Source organism: Dromaius novaehollandiae, chromosome 2 (assembly GCF_036370855.1).
Source record: "Dromaius novaehollandiae isolate bDroNov1 chromosome 2, bDroNov1.hap1, whole genome shotgun sequence".
NCBI classification, from domain to species: Eukaryota; Metazoa; Chordata; class Aves; order Casuariiformes; family Dromaiidae; genus Dromaius; species Dromaius novaehollandiae.
Window position 1 is genome coordinate 140,821,219 of NC_088099.1, and position 25,508 is coordinate 140,846,726.

General features: G+C 37.0%; 1 protein-coding gene across 1 annotated transcript in view; it reads left to right on the forward strand.

Moving 5' to 3' along the window:
- Positions 1 to 1,959: 1,959 nt before the first annotated feature.
- The window catches only part of ANGPT1 (angiopoietin 1), a 166,355-nt gene continuing 142,806 nt past the window's right edge, over positions 1,960 to 25,508 (forward strand). Inside the window, exon 1 of the mRNA XM_026119552.2 lies at positions 1,960 to 2,656. Within this exon, the coding sequence (XP_025975337.1) occupies positions 2,360 to 2,656 (297 nt within the window). The 5' untranslated portion in view covers positions 1,960 to 2,359. The remainder of the gene's footprint in view (positions 2,657 to 25,508) is intronic.

Genomic DNA, 25,508 nt, shown 5'->3' on the forward strand with positions numbered 1-25,508 from the left:
CATGTCTGCTGCTGCGTGAAGTCTGCTCATCTGAAAAATATTGCAAGTTTACCTTCCCACGTTCCCAGGTTCTCATGTGAGTAAAAGTCCATGGCTTAAATACTCAGCAGAAAGTGAACACAGCACGTGTGTAAAGAGCAGCATTTTAAAATAAGAATTAATATTCTAGGAAACCTTTTGTACACCCACATTTACTATGCCCCTTTTGCTGCTTTGAGGCCCTTTATTAAAGTTCTCTTTTCACTTTAAAAAAAAGCATGTATTGTTATCATGTTTATGCTCTGGTATTTTTGCTTCTCCTTATAGGGAATGACTCTTTTCATGCTTGTGCCTCGGCTCAGTGTCCGGTCCTACAGTTTTCTCCCTGATCGAAGCTCTCTGATCTTATGGTGTGAGCAAATGTCTTGCAATTACATTTCATAATAATTGCAGAGACAGTGCAATAAACCGCAGCAGAACTAGATCTGTTGGTGACAGAGCAATGTGAAAAATGCTCACAACACAGTGAACTGTATGAAGTTGATATTCAGAAGCAGAAAAAGAAAAGCCAGAGTGCAAAGGTGGGCTGAGCAGTTCAGAGGTGGAAGGATGTTCTGATTTTGCTGAAAGCAACAGTGGCGTTGGTGTTTTGCTGTTTGCTTTGCTTTCTTTCCTCCTTTTTTTCACTATATATTGGGCATACAGATGTTTTAAGACAAGCTAAGCCCCTCTCATTTCTCTACATTTTTTAGGAGATATTTCTTAGCAATTCAAAGGGAATGGTTTCTTTTTGGATGCAAGATGAAAGTCTCAGCCCCCAGGTTAGAGTAGGAATAGCTTATTCAGGAGCAGGACAGGCTTCTGGCTGAAAATTCCAGGCAGTTCTCTGAGATTGAAATTGCAGTTCTAATATGATGATAATATAATATACATACATAATAATGACAACAGCATGAGCACTGAAGGTGCTCGCATGCAGTATTCTTGCAGGTGGATTTTCTGGAAAGTTAAATTGCTACAGGTTGATTTTTAGCTGATGCACTTTTGCTGTTTAGAAGACTATCTACCTCATGAGTAAAATTGTGCAAAGTGGTCTGCGAAGGAGTTGGCTGGTATTTATGTAACAATAGTAGATCCTAGAGCAGGAACTCAGAACCAAATTTCTCTGAAGTTCAGGACTATTCTGATTCTGTTTCTAATCTGTGCATTCTGGTTTCATCTCTAGCAAATACCAAGGGCATTATTTATGTTTAAGATAGTTTCTTAAATAGTTACCACAATCCTTTTCTTGGGAAGTTACCCCTGAGAAAGTTTTTACATATAATAAGGGGACTGTATAGCCTGTACAGACTTGCAAATTGATAGAAGTGTTTCACATGTAATAATTACATAGTCCATAAGGCAATCTGGAATAGTTCAACCAGCATACCTCGGTTTTGTAACCAGTTACCTTATTTCACTAGCCAAGCATAAAATACTATTGTCATTCTGAATTGCCATTTCTCATTATTATTTGGAAACCTTAATTTCATTAAATCCTATAAAAAGCTCTCTGCAAACTCTGCTAAAGTGACACAATTGTCTGAGAAAAGTAGCAAAAGTATGTGAGGGTTAAATGTAATTTTTTTCTCATAAGTGACATTCTTCTGACTTAGGATTCTTTAATAGATACTGAGCAGTGGAGAACTGAAAGTATTTTAAATTTCAGTGCTTTGTATATTTACAGAGAGATTACAACAAACTTCTACACTTTATCTACATTTTAATAGGTCAGTGTGAACCTATGAAGTGTATTAAGGTGGACTGCCTAACTTATTAAACTTACGTGAATTCGTCAAACGCCCTTAGCAGTTGTATGCAATAGGGGCTGGAAAGCCATGCATGATTGAGGTCATGCATCCAGCCAGTTTGTAAGATGATCCCTCTGTACCGAGCCATCAGCCATCCTCAGCATAGGGGCGCACTCATACACGCATTCCTGTCAAGTCATCTTGTGAAAGGCTGCTTGCTTCCAGCTTGGCTTGAATGTGCAACCTTAATAAAACTCACTGAAGTCTGAGAGAAAATAGCAGTTCTGCAGCAGATAGTGTAGGGGAAAGAGACTGGGATATGCATATGCAGCTGACTAAAGCAGGCTACATGCTGGACTGTAACAGAGAGGAAACAATAAATCTTAACTACTATGCAATAAATATTCCCAATTTTAGCTAAAGGAAGCTATCCTAATATTGAAATTAAAAATATACCAATTTATCCAAGCTTGATTATTAAAGTACAATTCTCCAGTCCTTCTAAAGACTTTAAAGGAAATTAAGAACAAATTTAAAAAAAGAGGGAGAAAAAAGTTTTTCTAAAATTAGGAAAGGAAAGTAATAATAACATGACAATTTTCCTTTCCTTTGCTTTCCTGGCTGCTCTTCTGGCTCACATAGGCTGTAATAATCAACGTCGGGGTCCAGAAGCCAGTGGGAGAAGATATAACCGGATTCAGCATGGGCAGTGCACCTATACTTTCATTCTACCAGAACAGGACGGGAACTGTCGTGAAAGCACGACAGACCAGTACAACACAAATGCTCTTCAGAGAGATGCTCCCCACGTGGAACAGGATTTCTCTTCCCAGAAACTGCAACATTTGGAACATGTGATGGAAAATTACACTCAGTGGCTGCAAAAAGTAAGTGCTTCTTTTTCCACTTCTCATTAAATGGATTTTTTTTGTTGGTGCTTATGCTGTTCATAGTTTTCATGAGTTTCTATGAGAACTGAGGTAATAAGGATTTCTCTAGTTCTTAACTCTGCAGGGTGAGCAATCTTACATCCAGAGTGCACCCTTCATAGTGAGATTGCTCTTGGGAGCAGAATTTTCTTCACATTACTGAAAGATGCAATTTTGTAAAGCTTTTTTCTCAAGAGACCACAGATGTTTTATGAGCCAGAGTATACAAAAATACACCAGAGACTCCAATGTTGGAAGGCTTTATTAGCTAGTCTTATAAACTCCATTTATAGTTCAGAGCTTCCAATCAGATGTCATGCAGGATACCTGCTACTCTAACAGCAAAAGGGTGCATTTAAAAAAATCAACATCTAATGGCACTGTATTGAGAATATTATTATTGCTCCATAAATAGATCATGTAATCCTATTCTATCCAGCTAATCACTGGAATGACAGAGAAAAGTATATAAGCATTCACATTTTTAAATCATCACAGTAATTTTTTTTTAGTGTGTGTTACACTGGGCTTGAAAATAATGTTACAGTAACTTAGCAGAAGTGAAATACTTTTTAAGAATTTGTGCTATAGCTGTAAACTTCTACTGAACTTTTCAGTTTTTTATGTATAAGCTGCGGCTTGGCCCTGAAAAGACTTAAATATCTGAATAACTACTCAGATGAGAAGTCCCATTAATAAGGTTACTCACTCAAGTAAAATTACTTACCTTGCAGGACCTTGTCTTTGGCTTGATATTGAGAATGGTTTGAGATAGGTGACAAGTGAAAATAAATAAACTGTCTTTGTATACGATTGTAATATTCTTATTCTCACTTTGGCATGATGACCTGGCAAAACAGCAAATTGAGCAATTGGTGATGCAATTAATCATGTAGGATGGCACAAGAAAACTATCGTACATACCTATTCAAGAGAAACATCATTTAACAGTAGCACAAGATCATACTAAGAATAAACATCAATAAAGAATGAACATCAATAAAGAATGAACATCAAAAATGCTAGTAAAGATTACTAAAACTTCATATTAGCATATTTATTGCTACCTATCTCGTTTACAATTTTCATTTCCTCCAGATGGTATAGAAGACAGAAATATGTTAAAAAGCATAAACAACCCCCCTACCCTTCTAACCATGCTAAAACCTTTAGAGAGAATTTCTTGATCTCCTGGTAAATTAATTGCACTCTTTGCATATACAGTATAGCCCTAGCAAGAGAGAGATGACTATGCCCAATAAATATGTGACTATAAACCAAAATATAGTGGAGCATTTCTTTTTCAGACTATTTTCCTCAGTTTTTAATATTGTGGTCTGCTTTGGGGAATATAAGGCTGCAACTGAGGAGATGTCTTTTGTAGAGGAAAGCATTTCTTAAGAAATAATTTTACTGCACCTTGGGAGTTTAAGGCAAGGACTGAGAAGAGGAAAATTGTTATCTGTGTTTATGCACACATGATTTTACTTGAGCAAATTGCCTGCTGAATCATGCTTATGAGACTTTACTTATTCTATGTTTGTCCACTAGAGACTGAACTAAGATCACTGTTTCACTGTGAACTGAACAAGAAGAAAAATGAGTCTCTAGAGTGTGAATGTCTGAGTTAGGGTTAGTCCTCTCACACTTCAGCAGGAAGTGATTAAACAGGTAGGAAGCCCAATGAAAGGCTTTTATATCTGAGGGCTCTATATCTGCAGTGACTGTAAAACAGGCTGTGGGCAGGGCCATCCCCCCGCCCTGTCCTTCCCAGCCCCCAGCCCTCTGCATCCATAGGTTTACACGAAGCCAGGGCTGTGCACATATGCTGTGTGTCAGTTCTCTGAATGAAAGGACCCGTTTCTCTGCATGACGGAGTACAGCTCCCTGCGAACAAATGAGTCTGATGCAGCTCCATTATAGCATCTCTGAATACTGAATTTGCTTTGTTGCTGCTGCCATTACCCAGCATTTCAGCCATAACTCGTTTCCTTTCAAAAGAAGCATCATGCTTAAGTGTAATGAATACATTGTGTAGACATCTCACATCTCATTTTACACTATATTTGTTTTCCTCCTAGACTTTTAATACAGGATATAACTAGTGCTGCACCAAGCAACATTTTATAATGCACCTGCCATGAACAAAATAAAGAATTATTAATGATTATAAGTCTATAATCAGAAGTGAATAGTTATAATAAGAAATACTGTCTATATTTCAGAATTTTAGATATGTTGTAACTTATGAAGAAGAAATAGGTTTATTAGTCTATACGATATACATAACTTTCATTATAATTGTACATTGGCACTGCTTGCCAGAGCCTCTTATGTTCTTAGTGCAAATGCTAGCCTGCAATTTTGGAAGAGTATTTATTAAGCAAGTTTGTATAAAGTATTATATACTTAAGAAATTGTGTAGTATTTTAAGTTAGAAAATGTATTTCCTTGATTTCTACATTAGCAGATTTCTAGAAGCAAAATAGGTATTGTTTAAGAGAAGAGGAAACTCTTTTACCCTCAACAACAAAAGTCCTTCTTTGATGACCTGCTAGCTTGATTCTAGATAAAAATGTGCTTGCTTGGGGAGCTGATTACAGGCAATTAAGTCTCAGCCTTGTCCAATAGCATTTGCATATCTCTAGCCAGCGTTGCTGGGATTGGTTGGCAAACCTTGGACACGGCAAAGTGCTCTGCACAGAAATGGCTTGGAAGAAGATGACTTGGTAAACATTTTCAGAGATTTTCCTAGAACTGTTTATTTTAATACCGGATAACTTTCCCCATTGTTTAAGCTTGGGTTTCATTTCTGCAATATGTTTATACTAATAGTTCAAAACAAACAGTTCATCACATTTTGTTTCTTGCTGTAACTGACTGGCACACGTGATACTGTTTGGTATTTAATTGCAGTGTCTAAGTGTTGCCAAAGAGGAGTTACATGAAATGTTATCATCATGTCTTGCTCGGAAACTTTCTGTTGGTCAGCTGGGTGAACTTATGATATTGGTGGTCTCAGTATACATTCAAAATGGCTATATAGATGCAATTATTTCATGTATTTATCCTTCAGTCAAAATAATATTAATAATAGCTGTAAGTAAGTGAGTTTGGCATGATCTACTCACTCTTCTTCTTGATCATGACCTAAACAGAATACCATAAAAGTTGAAAGTGAATACTTGATAATGATATGTTATAAGATGCTAACATTGACATATAGCCTTGACTGGAGAGTGAACCACAATCGTTCTGGTCAGCCAGTATGCAAACTTACAATTTTTTGTTTCTTTTGTCTGTAAATATTGATTATATCAGTAATACTTAAAACCGAGTAAGGGAGCTTCAGCTCTCCTCCCTGACACTTCAAACTGTTTGTGCTGTCACCAGCTTATAAGGGAAGAAGTAGACAGTGCTGCAAATGATGACTTTTGAAAAGACTAGTATACATTTGCTGTCTGCTCTGGCTCCATCTACAGCCCCTCTCTGCCCTCTTTACCAGCAGTGCCTAGCACTCCAATGAAATACTAATATGCTTATGTGCCCATAGTGGCTGGATTTTGCCTTGCGCTGGGTATGTTTTACTGGAGAAGTTGAGAAAATTCCTCATATGTCACTCTGGCTATGAAGCTGTGTAAAATGAGACAGTCTCTGATGCAAGGAGGACAAGGTCTAAAAACTGATATCATATCTTCTAATGCATATTTATATTAACTTAAGGATAAAGGTGGCCATAATGAGCAGTGTAATATTTAGTTAAATTAACAAACCATTGTCCCCTATTGAAAATATTACAAGAAAGAGTAAAAACTCCATTGTATTTACGGTTATGTTTCACTGGGCATTTTTTAATGTAATGCGTGATATAAGGCTCACATATCTGGGTGTTAAGGACAACAAAAAGATGTCCGTGATGAACTCCTGTTAATTTCCACAAATAAAAAAGGTCATTAGATTTTGAATTTACCATTCTGCTGATATGAGCATTACTAACGGGGCTTTCCAGGTTTTTTGTGCTAAGTTCATTTTCCAAGATGGACCAGAGCTCATAGGAAACATTGAGGAAGCATCATCCAAGAATAGCCACTAGCCTTCTACTAGGGGTCCAGCTTGGATCTGGATTTCTTGTCTAGCCCCAGAGGCTGTTAGCTATTCTAGGTGCTCCTTTCTTGCTCTGCGTTTGATGAATTCTCAGATCCAATGAAGAACCTTGTCCTGAGGAGGTTCAAAGGGTTGATTCCCACAGGCAAGCAGTGAAACAAATGAAGCCTAGGTTTCTTACTGTCTGGTGTCTTCTCCCCACGTCCTCATTGACTTGTCACTACTGTACCATATCGTCTGTAATAAATACCTTCAGCTTCTCCTTGTGGTCTCACTGCCCTTTTTTAGATAATGCCTGTGGTGCCTTCAGTTTCCCTCCAAATACCTTGTCTCTTTGGCCAAGTAAGCATTAGCTTATAGTGTGGCTTGTGCTGTGTTGTATTTGCTACTCAGTGAGTAAGGATGTAAAAGTTGACTTTAAAGAAGAAAGAATAAGTTCATGGAAACAAACGGGTTCTAAGAAAATTCACATTTGAGTCTAAAAATAAAACTGCCCACTTCCTCCAAAAAATCTTTTGACCAATAATATGCCTGCATTTTAAGTGCTTTATTAATCAAGTTCCTGAGGTCCTTGGGATATTCCGAGGTACCTACAAGAAAGAGGCAAGATTTTCAATATGAAAGTGCCTGAAAGTTTGTCATTACTGGGGCATTATCTATTTGGCATTTTTTTTTAAGAAGCAGAAGAATCAAAGAAGTAGACTCAAAGCCAGTCTCACACATTGCCACATTTTGGTAGCAAATGACTTACTTAAAAAAATATTTCCCATGCTTTGACAGAAGGCTTTATCATAATGTGCAGTAGAACCTGAATGTGTTTATTTTCAGTGATGACAGCTGTAATTAGGAACTTTTTGGTAACAATAAAATATTACACTTATTAGTCATCCGAACTGTCCAACCAGCAAGCCCTGTGGGAGATCTCATTTGGAACACTGAGAGTTTTTCTAAATGAAACTGATATAAAGTAAATGGTGTGTCATTTTGGGGGTGCTGAGAACTCATCGTTCCCATTCTCTTCTGTGGTTTGGAAGCAGTCTCTATTTCACAGTGATGGGTGCCTTGGAAAAAAGGACAGCCCACATGGGAAAAATACAGAACTGGGTATTTTAGGCCTGGATCATCCCACCAAACTTCTGGCCAGAACCCAGAGCTATGTGAGACAGATTTTCCCTCACTGTGGGGAATCTCTCAATAGTGCGTCAAGAGACAGTAGCAAGTTCAGAGGGAGAGCCAGCCATCTGAACTGTCCTGTGGAAGTGCCTATTTGTCTCCACTGACTCTAGGGAAATGTTGAGCAGCTTGTTTCCTAATTTAAGTGCCTCAGTTAAGTGGGATGAATTTAGGCTTTACGTTCTGTCCATGGCCGTAGCATAGACTTCCCTTGTGAATACAGGCAAGTCATAAACTTTAAACGTTCTTGTTTCCCTTTTCTAACACAGATCTAGTACTACTACTCAATTTCACAAGGCTGGTGGGAGTTAATATATTTTGTGTTTTGTGTGTTGCTTTTGGAGTCTTTCAGCTGGAAGGCATTTTGTGCTATTAGCAGTTTGATAATATTTTTAATGTTTACTGAAAATTATGTAAGATCAGAAACTTTTGGAAGGAAAGTAATTTAAAAATATGTAACTAAAATAATTTAAAATTATAAGCAGATAATTACAGTGAATAAAAATCTATAATGCTAACTATATTTTGCAGGTTGGGGATGAGAAGGTGGATTATAGTTAAGATAGATATGTCCTGCTAACTGTGGGAATGGATCTCATTCTTCCAGCGTTCTTAAGCCCCGAAGAACAGTTGCCTGCCCCTTCCTGTATTTACCTAAGACAAATAGGACTGTAACTTCCTCTTGTACAGATTCTCAGGAAAACCAGTGAGGAATGGCTAGTTTTTCTGGGCTATTGTCTCCAGAAATTTTGAATAAACTAGTCATTGTCAAAACTGGACTCACTTGTGTGATTTATTGTAGGTATATCCTGAAAGGTGAAGATATTTAATGACTTGTTTGTATTCACCTCAGTTTACAGTTCAGCTTAGTTCAATTTTCTTCTCTGCTTTTACAGTAAGATGCAAGCAAAGAGCTAGTAAATGAGGGCCTTTAAGAACCAATGTCATGGTTTTAGCAATGCTGTGAGTCCATAGCAGTGCTATGAATCTTCAGGACCAGGAGCTGCTGCTTTGTATAAGCAGCTTTGATGTGAAAGTATTCCCAGTAGCATAGGCTTTCCTCACTTGTTATAGGGTTTAAGCATTGATCAGGAAAGGGAAATTGAAGTGGTATCATATTTCATAGGAAGTGGTTTCTTTCTTATGAAACAAGTTGTATTTTAACACAAGGTTATTTTTTTGTAACCACATGTGCATATTTTAGGAAGTGTTATGAAACACCAAGGCGGTGAATATTCAATGTTAATTGGAAGCGTAACTTAGAGTGCCATAAATTATTGCACGCTTGCACTATATTCTCATTAATGTTCCTGCACAAAGATCAAGCTTTGCTTGTCATTACCTTAGTTATTAATCAGGTTAATCTAGAACAATGTAAACCACTTCTAAATTGGGATAAGAAGTCTACCTAAGGATTTGCACCAGTTTAATTAACTCCATTTAAGCTCAACGTAAGTCAAACTAGTGTCAGTTCATTGTGCAAATTAGACCTAAGGGTCGACTGTGCTAAACGTTGTACAAATATATGGGCAGAGGTAGTCAGAGCAAGACTGATATGGAGTCGGCTGGAAAGATGCTTAAGTTGCACTATTCTGCATTTTAAAAAAGAGTTTGCTTTCATGAATAAAACAAATCAAACCAAACGAACAAAACTTGATTATGAAAAATTTATAATCCCCCAAAGGAAGAATCATGTAGAAAATCAGTAGTATAAGCCATGGAGCTATGTGATTGAAATATGTTTCTTATAGTCTCTAACCAGCTTCTAGGAGCAGAAATGAAAAAAAAAAATGTCTAGTAAGAGAAGGGAAGGGGGCCTCTTAGAAAACTGTGCTAGTTTTATGGTGGAATATGTGTGCTTTTGGTAAGGCACTTTAAAGACCTGTTATATGGTCAGCATATGGTCAGTTACATTATCTACGTTACCATGCCCTTGTAAGGGAGCCCGAAGTGCAGATCTGATCTTACTTGTAATTGGAAAATCTAGCCTGAAGCTCCATGAGTAAAAACAGGCTGATCCAAAATTCCATAAGAAGTCCGCAGAATTTCCTTTTCCCTTGGAGGACATGCACCTCTCTCCCAGTGCATGGGTGTGCCCACACATACACGCATGCACATATATGTATGTATATATGTATATATATGCATGTGTATTTATATATTTGGAGTGTCTGGTGGTAAGGGACAAGAAAATCTCTTTTTAAGTGTTGTGGTTTAAATCCATCTCTGTATTTTATGCAGACTTACCTGCTGTCAGTCAGTTGTTCTGGAATTGATTTGTTAGCCCCAAAACACTAGGAGAGTTGTTAGTAAGGTGAAATCTTATGTGCTGTACATGATTCATTCTGTGTCTGTTAGTGCCCTTTCTGTGTTACCTATAAATTAAAAGTGTGCTTTTGGTTTATTCCTTTCCAGATTGCATATGAAGCAAGAATTTGAATATATTCTAGAAAAAAACACTGAACCTTTGCACTGCCCATTCCATGTATATTGCTGCCTTACAGAGGTGTGCATATTTTATAAGACAAACCAGAATTTTTACACAGCTTGTGCTTTGTGCCTTCCTTACAGAATAAAGCTGTTCAGAATGCATGCATGGCATTCATTTCTTTCATAGCTCTTGGCATAACTATATGGTTCTAATTTTTCCTCAGGTCTTCGGGGAATTTTTATTTGTTGAAGTAAATCCTTGTCATTTGTCATGTTTTGCCTGATTGCCTTGTTGCAAATCATATATCAGGCGTTCCTTCTGCAATAGGAATGTATGGGGAGAATAAAAATCCACTTGTTCTAGTTAGCAGAACTGCCTTCTGACCCTGTTCTGCCCAAGATTTTGGGTTCGGGCCTGCTTTCTTCTCTCAGTGGACCAAGCAGGGGAATAGGCTTGAGAGCTTACTCTAGACACAGGATAAGCTCTGAGTATCCCTGCCAGGAAATTAAAACAAGACTAGAGAACTATGGGAGGGAACTGAAAGGAGAATGAGCAGAAGACCATAGAAGGTAATTTGTCTCTTCTTGACAGCATAGCTTCTTTTTTGTTGCAACATAAATGAAGATATCAGTTCTAATCAATTTTGAATCTAAAAACTATTTCTGTTGCAGGCTGATACACATGCCATTTGTAGACTGATCCTGCATCTTTCCTTCACAACTAAATGTCCTTTAAAGGATTCCTGTGTGCAAGAGGATTTTCTTGAAAGATACTATCTATGTTATGAAACTTCTCTTGTATAAGTTTGTGAGTGATAACATTGTTTAGCAGGCCAGCCTTTTACAGTTTCCTCCTCCTGGCTCAGCTGCAGCCTAGACCTGTAGAGGGAACTTGCTGGGGTTTAAAGAGCAAAGCACTGAGCTCATTTCTGCACACCTGTCCATTATTTTAAAAGTTACAACAAACTTTCACTCATTTTCAAAGGCTTTCCAGACTTCAAAGTGAGATCCTTCCTTCCTGAACGTAGGTGAAAAAATTCTGATTCTAAGTTCATACATTTAATATTTTGAGATAAAATTTAATTCTTGCACTTTATATATTCCAAATCCTCAGAACAGATTTTTAATAACCACAAAATCAAAGGAACAACTTCTAGCATAATCTCCAGAGAAGATTTTACATTTGTCTTTAGGGCAGTGCTAGACTTGCCTGCCCCTTCAATGATATGATTTATGAATGCTGTAAAGCTGTCAGCCAGTGTGTATAAAAGTTTATCTTTGTTTCTGAATATCTTGTCTGTAAACACTCTTTTACACAATGGAGGTTTAGGGAAAAATAATGTAATTGTTGCTAAATGATGATTCCGCAATGTTTTTGTTTTCTTTTTCTAAGCAATGTATTGAATAGATTTTCTTGTGATGAGGAATTTTCAAATTGGATTAAACCACCTATGTCTTTATTTAAATGTTCTGATTTTCACTTTCTCAAGTTCAGCTTTGAATAGCTTTAGCAATAATTCTCTTCTGGGAGTTTTAGTTCTCATGCAAAGGTCTTTTTCAGGAAAGAGAACTATTTCCAACACATTCCTTATATTTTTTAATTCTCTCATAAGCTCAGTAAGTGGGTAGTGGTGAGGGTGAATAGTATAGCTGTTCACATGCAGTTCTCCCTTCAGAGGCTTGTGTTTGTGTCTGAAGATGACAAGGACCTTCAGATAATTGTCATCTCACTAATCAAATCACTAGCACTTCTGAAAAACTAGTTCTTTCAAAGAAAAAAACTATGTAGAAATGGCCTGATCTTTCTGAAATCTCATGGAGACACCTGTATATAGCGTGGTTCTCTGAAGTCTCCTCAAAACTAAAGGATTTGATTAAAACTGCTGGGCTGTTGGAAATTTGGCATCCATACATAGATAAAAGTAACCAAAATGAGCATATAAGATCTCTGCCATTATCTTTTAAATATCAAGTATATCTTCTTGTGTCATAGTTAAATATTTCCCCTCTACAATCTTAATTCATCAGGAAATTCCTGTGGCCTTCCAGGCCACATCAGCAAGTCAACACAGTAATGGGCAGCCCCCAAACCATGATGCCTTTGGTGCTGTGCCTGGAATTTTGAGGATCTACTTAGTGGAAGAATTGCTCAAACCTAATCTCTTCCTGAATGAACTATTCCCCTTTGTTCCTTGGCTAGGACTTTGTACTTCATTCACTCTCTGTGTGGCTTCCTGCAGTAGAGATAAATGGTCAAGGGCCACCTATCTTTCCTGCATCACTTCTGTTCTGTTAACGGGAAAAGCCATCAATGCTCTGCTAAAAAAATTTCTGTGTTACTATTTTTGTGCAAAAGAGATACAGACTGCAAAATTCTTTATCACTTTAGCTGTTAACTAAGGAGGCGATGACTAAGGTTGTTTCTCTTCACATTTTTCTTGAATGATCCAGCTTGATCTCTTGGCTTTTCAAAGAATTCCAGCTGATGCACTAAATGTCTTTTTGTAAGTCCCTTTAACGTTGTTCACCTTCACATCAGCACAACTCAACCATTTTGGCCTCTGGCTTCATGTCAGTTGTTTAAGATTTGTACCTGTTACAGTACCAGACTTTTAAGTGGGGAAGCATGTTGTCTTTGTTGTCTTGTTTGTAGAGCTGCACAAGGCAAGAAGGGATTGTCAGATACCAAAAGGCTATTATTAAAGTGGAAGGATGATTATAGCACAATGAATTCAATATGCATTGATTCAGGATAAGTTTTCATAACTTGATGTGCTTCCTCTGTAAATAAAATCCATCTTGTGATCCAGCTTTCAGCTGCTGCATACTGCCATCTGTAAAGAATAGGTACAAGAAATATTAACCCTGTTCTCCTTTAATAAAAAGACTTGAACAGCCTTCTATAGAGATTTACCTGCACAAAGTCAAAAGCTTTGGTCATATTAGTTTAATCTTTTTTAATTCTACCTGCTATGAAATGGAATATACACCAAAACTGGCAGACAGGGTAAAGGTTTGGTCTCTAAGCACAATAAAGAGAAAAGATACATTGCTATTAATGTTCTCAGGACTGTTAATGACAGCCTCAGAAGTAGTCTTTGCGTTTGTGTTTGCTGCATACATTTGACCATTAACTGAAGAAATAATTTACTAGCATTAAGCAATCACCTGAGAGTCTGTGACACGCTACAGGCCAGAAATACTAGAAATGCATTCGCCCAAACATGTCAACTATAGGTTTTGGCAAGATCTAAGGACCCAATCCTGTAAATGCCAAGGGTCTTATATTGAATTGATGGTACTTTGCAGAAAATACCTGGCACCCTGCAAGATTTACTGTTGTACAATAAATTGCTTTCATTTCACTGTTGGAGAGTGTTATCACAAGTATTTAGCAACTTTTGACCATTGCTGAGTTTTGACAGGAGGTAGAACTGAGTGAAAATTGCTCTGTTACTCTCAACAAGCACACACCTATTTTATACTTTGGATGAGTGTATTTGTTGCTCAGATTTCTTGGCCACTTCTGAAGGAACACTTAATAGGAAGTTCAGACACTTCCTAGAGAAGTCTTCCTGTATAGAGCAATGTCACAATAATTCAATGTGCCAAAACTGTGGAATTTTAGTTCCTTGCACAGTTCACATAGGAGATCTTTGGACCTTAGATCCCTTTATTACCAATGCCTGATAACCACAATGGCACATGTTGCACTGGCCACTGATATGTCCTAAAAACATTATCAGAGTAAATTTGCTATTTATACAGTGAGGGAGTAAAGTATATTTATGTATTCATACAATGTATTTGTATTTGTATTTATGTATTCATACAATATATTGACTTTTAAAATACAATGGATATACCAATATTAAAAAGAATTATAAAATTAAACACAAACAGGAAAAAAAGATTGATCTGGCATTCAGATTCTTAAAACTAGAAGGTTTGATTACTTTCCTTTAATACTAAACCAGCAAGCCAAAAAAAGTAGAAGTTCTTACCTTCTACCATAATGCCTCCCACTGCTGCCCACAAAAACCTGCATTACAACCTCTAGAAATGAAACAAAATGCTGCTTGAACTGTGATTAAAAAAAACCAAAACACTTAGCACTCCTACACATCTTGGAAACATCTAGTAATTTGGCCACTGAACCCCTTGGGGTATTTCCTAGAAACAGAATTGAGCAAGACAGAAAATATTTTTGTCACACTGTTATGGGCATAATGATATGACACGAATCCTTGATTTATAAAATATTAACCAAAGTGTGACATCCTCTTTCTTTTGGTGCATATTTAAAGTGTACTTCAATATTTTCATTCATTATTTCACTGCCAAAAATCATGAAGAACTCTTGAAATTATGATTGCAAAGCTTCGGTCCATTGTGACTACAATTAGCCTTGGTCTTTGTTCTCTGAGATAAAGCTTAACACAACAGAACACTGGAAATGTGTTTTAGGATAATTTTTCTGTTTTACTTCTTCTTAAGTTTCAAGCTGACTGTCCTCAGTGTTAGTTGTGTCAGTGTTTTGAATGCTGTCATGTTTTCACTCCCATAATAAAATCCTTCTGAACAGTTATAAGCAAGCTGCAGAAAGATTAATTTTAGAATATTACTCACCGTGTAATAGAAGCTTTCTATTGTGAGAGAGCTTCACATCCTAAGTCAGAATTGCTTAGTGATTTTTCTTACAGAAAGGATATTAATTTTGTTTTTACCTTTATCAGGCTCAGTTCTGGTATTGCTGCTGTGTGTTTTCCAGGTGTTGCTACCATGAGGTTTTGAGCCCCCTAACAATGAGTATGAGTACAAAGAACAGTAATTTCCTATGGGGACATGAGCCCAAAAAAGCTTTTCAACACATTCCACAAAACCAAGCCATTATCATTCAATAGCCTCGAGAGGATTAGAAACTAAAAAAAGAAGTCTCTCGAATCTCACTCAGAGTGTGATACTGATGAATTCCTGTGTAGTTTGGCCTGATGCTGCTCACAGTGAATCTGTGGCAAAAATCTGAGCTCTATTCCTGCCCAGGAAAGGGCATTTCAAACCCTCGGGCCCACACAGCTGACCCCTCACTCCCTCTTTTCCATGGTGCTTGCAGGGGTGGGCAGAAGTGGCATCTCTACTTTTTTCAGCACTGGCTCGCGGGATTTGAGCACTTCAAAATTTCCCTGCCTTACCGTAAAGGGATTTCTTAGTAGTACGGGACAGATCTCAGCTCTGTCCAGAGGAACCTTCTTGGCAGCACAGGAAATTCCCAGATGGTCAGGAGGAATTTTAAAGGGCTAGAGGGGCGCGTTGCAAAATGCTAGCCTGGCACTGGTGGAGACTGAGGTCTGTTATTTATAGAGCAGCAGAGCCAGAAAACAGATGGTGTGCTTCCTCATAATATGCTCTACAATCGCCGTATTGTGTCAGCATAAATTTGTGGGGTACCACATCAAGAACGGAGATGACAGCATGGTCTCTGTCCCCAGCCAGTTCTTCCCCCAGTGTGCCTAGAAAGGCAGCAGCTTACTCTGTGCGCAATGGCAGTTTTAAAATACAAGCAAGACCACTTTTAGAAAGACCGGGAACAACAGTGCAAGTCAGAAATCACTTCAGTGGCATCAGTGGAGTGATGCCAATGTCAATCTACTGCAGTTGAAAGACTCCAGCCCAGTCTGTGAGAAGCAGACAAACTCAGATTTTTGTTCATTTGAGGATATGCCCGTGTGTATAGCTTTTATTATGTGCACAGGCATCTCCCAACACTCCCCAGGCTTGCAAGTGGGATGTATGTCTCATGAGAACAATTTTTAAAAGAAATTTTCAGTATTTCCTTATTTGTGCACATCAAAAATGACATAAATGCAACTTCGCCTGTGAGTTTTTTCAGCAGTTCTCTTTCCAGTTCCTCAAAAAACCAAAGGAGAGCAGAGGTGCCTGCTGAAATAGAAGCAGTCAAATTGATCAAGCAGATTACCTTAATTTAAAGCTAGTTTGGTATTCTATCTGGCTTGTATTTTCAGTGATCATTTGAGCTGTACCTCGTTTCTTTGTTTTTTTGTGCTGAAGCCAGCCAGGAAATGTTTTGGCCTCTTTTTCTGAAATGTTCTAAAATAGAAAAATATTTTTGTTTAAGTTTTCTGCAGATTATTTGGACTTTTCTGTGGGACAGCTAACACTGTAGTTCTGTGACAGAATTGCTAAGTGACGAATGTAATCTAGAGACTTTCTTTCAGAGAAGGGACTGGGACTTGAGACCTCAGTTAAAAGTAGCTGTGTGACACAGGGCAACATTTCAAAATGATTTTTTTTTTGTGGTTTTTCAGTCAAAAGTTTATGTTTCTTGGGTGAAGAAAGCTGCCTTTTAAAAAAGATTTAAATTAAACATTCTTTTATTTTCAGAAATAGACCTTTTCATAAAATGAAAGAAATGTTATTGGAAAGTGTTTTTCTGCCCATAAAATGCAAATCAGCAGGCTTCTATAAAGTGACTCCTTTAGTGACTTGTGCCTTGAGTGAAAGTAGCATCTAGTTCCAGTATTATCTTGGGATATGAAAGAGAAGCCTAAGGGCAATTGCCTTGTATAGCAGCCGCTGAGATGTTAAAAAAAAGGGATGCACTGTATGGTCTTGTACTCTTTATCTGGGAATGGTTGCTTCTGCAGATCCTTTTTTCTTTCTGAAGAAGATAGAGAGAATATGCATGTGGAATGTTGTTGATACAGAAAAGATTATGCAAACTGTCCCCATTGAACCAGACATCTGAGTTCAGAGAAAGCTATTTGTAACTTTTCTTTCACTGCTATGGTTTACAGTTTGACTAAGAAAAGTATTTTGTAGCTGGCTTATTTAGTTCATGCTGAAGGAAAAAAAAATCATCAACTGCAAAAGAGAAAGCTCTTGCAACAATTATGTTGGGAAGAAAACAAGTAGATCAGTGCTGAACACATGATAATGTTCCAATGTTGTGTTTAGTGATGTATTAGAAATGCACATCTGGATGTTCCAGAGCTGATCAGAAAACCAGAGGCTCTTTTTTTCTGAACTTGGTGGTGTTTGCATAAGCTCAAAGAAATTGTTAACCTTGGTGGATGTACTGTGCACCTATTCCAGCATAATTTAGGGCACAACTTGAAAGCAGATTTCCAGTATAGAGTGAGTGGAGCAAATTCTGGGCAAATAGGGGTGTATGTGTTTGTTCTGGCGTCTTCTTCTGATATCTTTTAACACTGTATTCCAGTCACCAAGCCCACGTACATTTTACTTTTCTGTTTCCATACTGCAAAATGCTGACAGAAAAGCTCACTCTGAAGGTGACCAGGTAAGATACAAAAAACAACAAGATCCATTTGTGTGGAGTATTTCTCTCCATTAATGGTCTCTCTGTTTGCCTGGATTTTTAATCTGCTCTTGTTTTTCATCTTGTGTTATCTTTGATAATAAGCGAGGAAATTCACGTCTGTGATTCTTTTATATAATGTTTTTGCAAAATGTTTTTTATTAAAGATGTCTTTTTATTAAAGATTCCAATCAAAATTTGACTATTAATGCCTTACTTTTGGACTTCTTTTGTGTATGGATAAACTAGTTTGCCCAGTTATTAAATCCAGAAATTATTCTATAGTGTTACTATCTGGAAACAAGTAATGTAAGTTTTCTGTACTTCTTTTAATTTCATACAACTGATAAAAGGTCAGTATCAGACCACTTGGCCATCACAATTCATGACAATTAAATAATGCATATTAAACAGAATGTGTAGTGGAGCAGGAACAAATCTGTTTTTAATACAGATGAAATGTGATTGCAATAAATATTTTGAGGATTTTTAGCTTGGAAGAAAGTTTGCAGAGTTACTGTAAAATCTGAGAAGAAATTGTTACAATGAAGATATTTCAAATTGTGAACAAAAGTTTACTTGCATTTTCTGATAAAAATTAAGCATCTAGGATGAAATTCTAGCTATAGTGATGTCAAAGGCAGAACTTCATTGATCTCAGCGAAGTCAAGACCTCATATCAAGCCTTCTGATTTACTTTCAGCCATTAAGAAAGAAATGTTCATGCCATACTTCCAGCTCATACATCTATTTTAGCTCCCTTTAATATTGTCAGAGCTTCTGTGTTTGCTTTAATGTCCTGCATCCATTGTTTAACCTTCAGTATCCAGGATCTCAATGCATTTTACAGATATCAGTGAACTGAGCTTCATAGCAATCAGAAGGGTCGGCCATAGTATTAATTTTGTTCTCATTGTGCAGTGGAAAATCCAAGGTATATAAAGGCTATCTGGTGTATCTTCTGACACTTGGGAAATCTAAGTACAACCAACAATAAAACCAACACCTGAGGCAGCTATAGTGTTTATACGATAATCATCAAAATCTGCCTCACTAATCCAGACGATAGATAAATCCATCTGTCTCTGAGGTTACCCATCCCATTGCAGGCCAGGAGTTATATTTTTTGTGATAGAAAATGATGGGCTAATTTCATAGTTGCTGTAAATTGACACTGTTCAACCTAGATTAGCAGAATGGTGCTGATTTAAAACAGGTCAGTATCTGGAAAATTGTGCTTGCACCAAAAATTCATTCTCTTAAAAAAAAAAATGTCGTATACTTTTCAAAACCTGTGTACCAATATGCCAAGTGACAAGTCCCATTGTTGAGAGTTTCACCTTTTAAAATGATAGCAAGAAAAAATGTTGGAACAAAATTTAAACCATGTTGTAAAAACATAGAGAGCAGGCCTTTCATTCAGAAAGGCTGCTTTGAGCCGTGAAACTGTAGGAGGTTAACGCTTGTGAAAACTGGGACATTGAATCAAGGCTTGTGTGTTCAAGTGTAAACATCTTGTACTTTTTTGAGGTTTAAAATAGTTGAGCTTCCCCTCCATTAAGAATAATTTAAAAATATTAACGGGTAGCCACAGCTGTTATCTGGAAAGTTTCCTTCACAGCTGGTTCCTTGCTGTCTTTGCCCCTGTTACTAAGATTTGCCTACATGGACTTGCCTGCTGTATTAGAATGGAAATGAAGTTGGCAAGAGCTCCTGTGTGTATGCAGACTAATTGATTTTCTCATTTAATTTCCAAAGTGGCCAATGTTTTTGCCTTCTTAAGAGACCAGTCCTGGTCACAAAACCTGATGTGCAAAGGACGACACTGAATAGTGCTGCTATGGGGCAGTGTATCTTCAGCACCGTCCTGGCAAAATCTGAACCATTTGATGCCTAGTGCTGAGTTTCAACCATTTCCTCTCCTTATTAATTAAAAATCTTTCCTGAACTGAAAAAATTCTGCTATGTAACAGCTTATTGCTTCTTGTCACTGCACAGCATGTATGGAAACATATCTAACATAAATTCCTAAACTGATAAAAGGAAAAGTAAAATCTGAAACTTATTGAAAGTGTTGCACAATATGTTATATAACTTATTAACAATAAAATCACTGTCCACCGGGGTTAAGTATGATGACAGGTAAAATATAGAGCATTTGCTGCCTTGCACAAATCACACTTAAAACTTACTCAAATGATTTGTAAAAAAGTATAGAGGCACTATCATTTGATCTAAAGGAAGTACAGTAAAGCTTTTTATTCAATTACCAATAGGAAAATCACGCAGTTTAATGGCAGTTTTGGAGCAATTTTTAATTTTATTTTCCTTTTAATATATGCTGTTTGAGGTTTCAAACTATTTTAAGAGGATCCTGTAAATTCAGAACATTGAAGTGTGTTAGGAGAAAAAAGTAAAATCTTACTTTCACCTGTTTGTTGCTCAGTGAATCTGAGTTTGTCACATATTTATCTAAACTTGTATTGTGTGAAAATAGTTTGTTAAGGCAAGCAATTGTTAGCACTGTCATATACCATGTAAAGATATGAGCCATTAAAAATAAATAAGCCTCAATGATATAGTAAAAATATAATGAGCATCAGGAGGAAAGACATGACCCAACTGTTGTGTAGAAAACACATCAAGTTTGCTGCAGTAAAAAGAAAGATAAGCACATCCCAAAGAACAATGCTGTTATGACTGAAAAGTTGTAGAAGACTTATCAATCAAAGATAAATGATCAGGTCTTTCATCAATATCTCAAATGCTCCTTGCAATAGAAAAATCAGCTTTCATGTGAGCTTTTGGGATGATCTATATTTTAATATTCTTCTTTTATGTTATCAATGTTAATTATAATCTGATTTTGATTAATTTCTCTCAGTGACCTAAGTCATTCTTCCTTTCTTGTTATGCTTACTGGAAAATTCTCTGACTTTGCTTCTGTTTCCCTTTATGTTGGCTCTAGGTCAGTACAGTACCTTTGAGTACAAGAAAATGTAACTACAAGGCATTGTTTGTTTTTGCATATGCACGCATAATTTTGAACAGATGTTTCCAAGTATATTCTTGATTTAAATAATTGTCACTAACTTCAACACATGCTTGTTTTTAATTTTTGTTCTACTTTTATGTTTTGCATTGTTGCCTGGGAGATTCAGAGCTGCAAAGCTCTTTTGGCAACACCAAAATGGACTTAAGTGAAGGTAGGTAGGAAACTCCATTGTATGAAAGTATCCAAAATACTCAGACTCAGCATGGTTGTTTGGTACAGGGGGGACTGGTGAGAAGTGAGACCAGAGGTACTGACTGCAATCTGAATTAACAATCACTACTAGCATAACAGATTTTGAGAGTTACTGCAGAGCAGCTTTCATCTGAAGGTAATCTAATTTCTGGCGAGGCCAACTCTTCCTTCAGATACCCACCAGAGCATGGAAGGATTGAAAAAAGTGATAAACATGATCTTTTCTTCTTGTTTCAACACATGTGCCAAGCAGAGTTTGGCAGACCTCTTTATGGCAGACCAGTTATGACCCAGAAATCCCTGAGTCATGTTAGCTGTGCATACTATTCTGTAGAGTAAGATGCAGGAGGGATTATATCCTGTCAAGGAATTCATGAATGTTGTAGGAGAAGGATATTGAATGGGACTCAAAACTTCTGCAATTCTGAATTACAATCTATATACAGGAAGGACCTTTAATCACTTTTTGTCTATTATTTATTATCATGGAATTCACATATACCAGCTTCAGAAATGATTTTAGCTAGCTCTATTACAAATGTGAAAAGGAAGCTCTCTTCAGCACAGGCCAATCTTATTTAAACTCAGTACTATTGTTAAAGTCATCAGCAATAATATGTATGTCTCTGCTGTTAACAATCCTGTTAGAAAATACATATTTTTATATTGTTATCTTGACATATAATAATTCTGATGTAAGCACTAAGAATTTTATGTTTAATGTAGGTATTATCCATGATGCTGATACTGACTTCTATTATGTTAAGGACAAGGTGCAAGTCTTAGGAATGTATTTGCAGTTTAAATTCAGCATAGTTTTCTGTTGTGATTAAGTGGCATACTATACCTAACAAATTTGGGGGAATTAATAGGGTCATTCAAACCTTGAATTTCCTGTTCATCACATCTATTAAGAGGTTATATAGCAGTAAGTGATGAACAAACACTAAGCTTCAAGTCTTCTGCTAGATATCCTGGACAAGATATGTAGTGAATGGGAAAGAACATTTTAAAGATAGCCAGGATGAATCTTCAAAGTATTTGTAGAAAGCAATCATCCTCTCTTTTTTGCTAAGTTTAGTTCTCCATGATCCCAATCAGCACAGTGGCACTTTTCTGCACTTGTTTGAATTAATCTGTCATGAATGCAGGTGACCAGAATTGTACAATTTAAACCTATCTCTACATTTTTATTTCTGTACTAGAAAGCCTCAGTTAATACAGCTGATATATGCCTTTTTTAGCAGCCACATGACACCATCAATTTTATGATTAACATCAAGGTTTGTATCCTTCTCTGTTATTTTCAATAATTATTGTTCTAATTTCAGCATCATCAACAACTTCTTATATGATACTTTATCCTCCTAATATCTCCCAATGCTTAGTCATCAGTAAGATTGTGTGTCAAACTCATTAGTGACACTATTAAATAAGGTTCGTCTCAACATTAACCCATTAAGCACTCCAGTTAGCACTTTATACTTCCTTTTTAGTTCAACCCAATGACTCATGTCTTCGGTCATTTCATTAACAAATTGTTAAGGTTGTACTTCTATCACTATTTTTATCATCATAACCTGCTAAAATATTACAAGGTTAGTGTAGTCAGAGTGAATTACTTTTATTGCATTTTGTATGTGTAAAAATGACAGCTATAAAAGATATCAGATTAAAAAGGACAGTTTCTTTGTTCATCATCAATATTATACCTTCTCTCCATTTATCTCTGTATTTTCAATGATTGAAAAACTAAAGTTACTACTGAGGTCAAACTGACAGTTATTTTGACCATTTTTTCTCTTCTTAAAGAGAGGAACTATTTTTTTCTGTTCTCTAAGAGTATGATAGCAGCTGTATGGAGTAGTATCAAAGCTCCATCTTGCTCCGTATGCTGTCTCCAAGAGCAAATGCCTAAGGACTAGTACAAAAATCATGATTTTTTGCCTAGCCTCTGAACCCCCAACCATGGTGATATCAGGAATATCTCAGGGATACCCTAAGCCAGATTTGGTTTCAACATACTTAGTAACACATTGGATTTTTCTTCTGTGTATTTGTCCAGTCTCCACTTGAACTCAGAGATGATGTGGGTACTTTCTCAATCTGATGAATATAAAAAAAATACATTTCTGAATTTTCACTTAATGGAAAAAATGCTTCAGAACTTGGATTAGGGATATTTTTGTCCTCCTCAGATCATTAAAGTGCTTGAGTTTTGTTTTAATTTGGTGGCAGAAAGTTCTGTTTCTACAAGCTCATGGTAAATAACCATCTGCCCCCAATTTCTACATCATTATTTTTACGGAAAATTGAAGCAAAAAGTTTATTCAGTTGTAGGACCATGCCTTTAATTTTCAACCTTGTCCTCACTGCCTAGTTGCCTTATTTCTTCCTTCTTTTTTCTCTTTTTATTTGTTTTAACTTGACATTAGATAACCTATCCAAGCACCTCTGATCTTTGAGGCATACTTTTATTTCCATATTAATATTTTTTTTTTTGATCATTCATTGCAGGCTGCTTTCCAGTTCTTACTCTATTGTTCAGATAGCTTCAAGGAAGATTACAGTATTTTAAAATTAGGTTTCAGTTTATCAGGAATTATTGCTTCTAATTATCTTTGAAAAGAAATGCTATCCTGGCTCAGAAACATCAAGTCTGACGAGCTGGCTTTGTGCCTCAAATCTTGGATTCTCTGAGATCCCAGGCTGCTGAGGAATGAGAGTGCCTAGGAGTCAAAGCTGACCCAGAAACCTTGGCACTTGGATGCTATGGCTCCCAGGAGCTTCTGAACTCCGCGCTTCACGTCTGTCCAGGCTGAAATTGAGCCAAGAACTTGCTAACCTTGGAGGACCTAGGAGTTTGGATCTTTGCAGCAGGCAATTCCAGGACTTTGTGGGTCACAGGTCCTTGCAAATCCACTCAGTGGCTCTTTGCAGAACTGGGAGGCTGGAATTGATGCCTCCCTGTCAGGAGACAGAGGAGCTGGGAAGTGGAGGTGGTGAGTCCTGACTGGGAAGCAGGTTTCCGTTGCAACTTTGTATTTGACCTCTCTTCATGAAACATTCTTACAACAATAATTTAGAATTCTTTTGAGGGGAAACATTTAGTTCCTGAGCAATGCTAGGTGTCTGGTTATTTTAGTATTGGAAACACTGGTATGCAGAGGAAGAGCATTTGAAGTATCTGACAATGGCGCCAGAAATTTGATTTCAAGTCTTGCACAAGATTTGTGCTAGAGAACAAGACAAGTCCTTGATTTTTGCTGACAGTGAGGTTATTTTCACATAAGGGTATGTGCACATGTATGTATAGTATGTGTTTATGTTGGAATTCCACTATGATCATAATTCTATTCCCCATAAAATCAGCTGGAGTTTGGCAAATGATTTCAGTTAGAACAAATTAGATGTTTGCTCATAAATAGAGTTTTTTTGGCATGTGGCACTTGAGTCTGTTCATAATGGTTATGAGCTTCGTTGCTTTTTAAAGCTGGAATGTGGCTTGTGTAATTTACAGACATAAAATAAAATGGAAGAGAGTTTCAGAATAAAAGAGACAAGGTTGTTAGGGCTCCAGTAGTGTGGATACTTACCATTTTTTGGTTATTTTTTTCCCTAAAAGAATAAAATACATGTTTAATCTCTGGCTGCAGATGCAGAATGTTACCCTTCCTTAGAATTTTGTATTACCATAATTTTATGTAGGTTGAAGTCACTTTAGTCACAAGATCAGAGTTCAAATTCCATTTGGATTAGCCTCCAAACATTCAAATGCTTACTGTATCTTAATATTTGGATGCTTACTGGGTATGAACTTTATCAGCATCTTTACTACAAAATCTAGGCTAAGAAACCTACGGGAAAAGCATTTTGTCCTCAAGATTTCTCATACCTTTGGCCTGAGCAGCCAGGGAACTTGTGAAAACAGTCCTTCCCTCAGACGTTGTTCCCGCTTCACTAGGCCCTGATTTTTCCAAACCTTCCAGTGCACGACCTAATATGAACAATAAAAAGGCTACATACTGTCCTGCTTGGTCCGGTCTGTTTGGACTCTTGTGCCTTCCATTCAGTAAGAGAGTGGCTGTCTGTATAAAGCTCCATGTTTCTGAGTTCCTATAATTGTTCCCAACTTCCAGCACATGGGGGTCTCCTACAAAAATTAGCATGGCCACCCATTATTTAGGAGCAAGTCAGTCATTCACCCTGCTCTCTCTCTGCATTCAGAAGTGAGAGCAGTGTTTGGACTCTAAAAGCATGCACTTCAATGGGGCTGGGGCTCAGCTAAGCTCTTTGTTCAAGTAGCCAGCCTCTGTTAACTGAACTAATGCTTTCTGCGATAGGAGAGTACTATGTAAAAAAACAGTTTTTGGAACAAAACTTTAGAACAAAAATATATTTTTACAGACATATGACTAAAAATCATCAATGAAGGGGGAAAGCAGTTAAAATTGTTGTGAGCTTCAAAAACCAATTCAGAGACCTTATCTGACCTTAGAAGAAGGAGGAAGAATAAA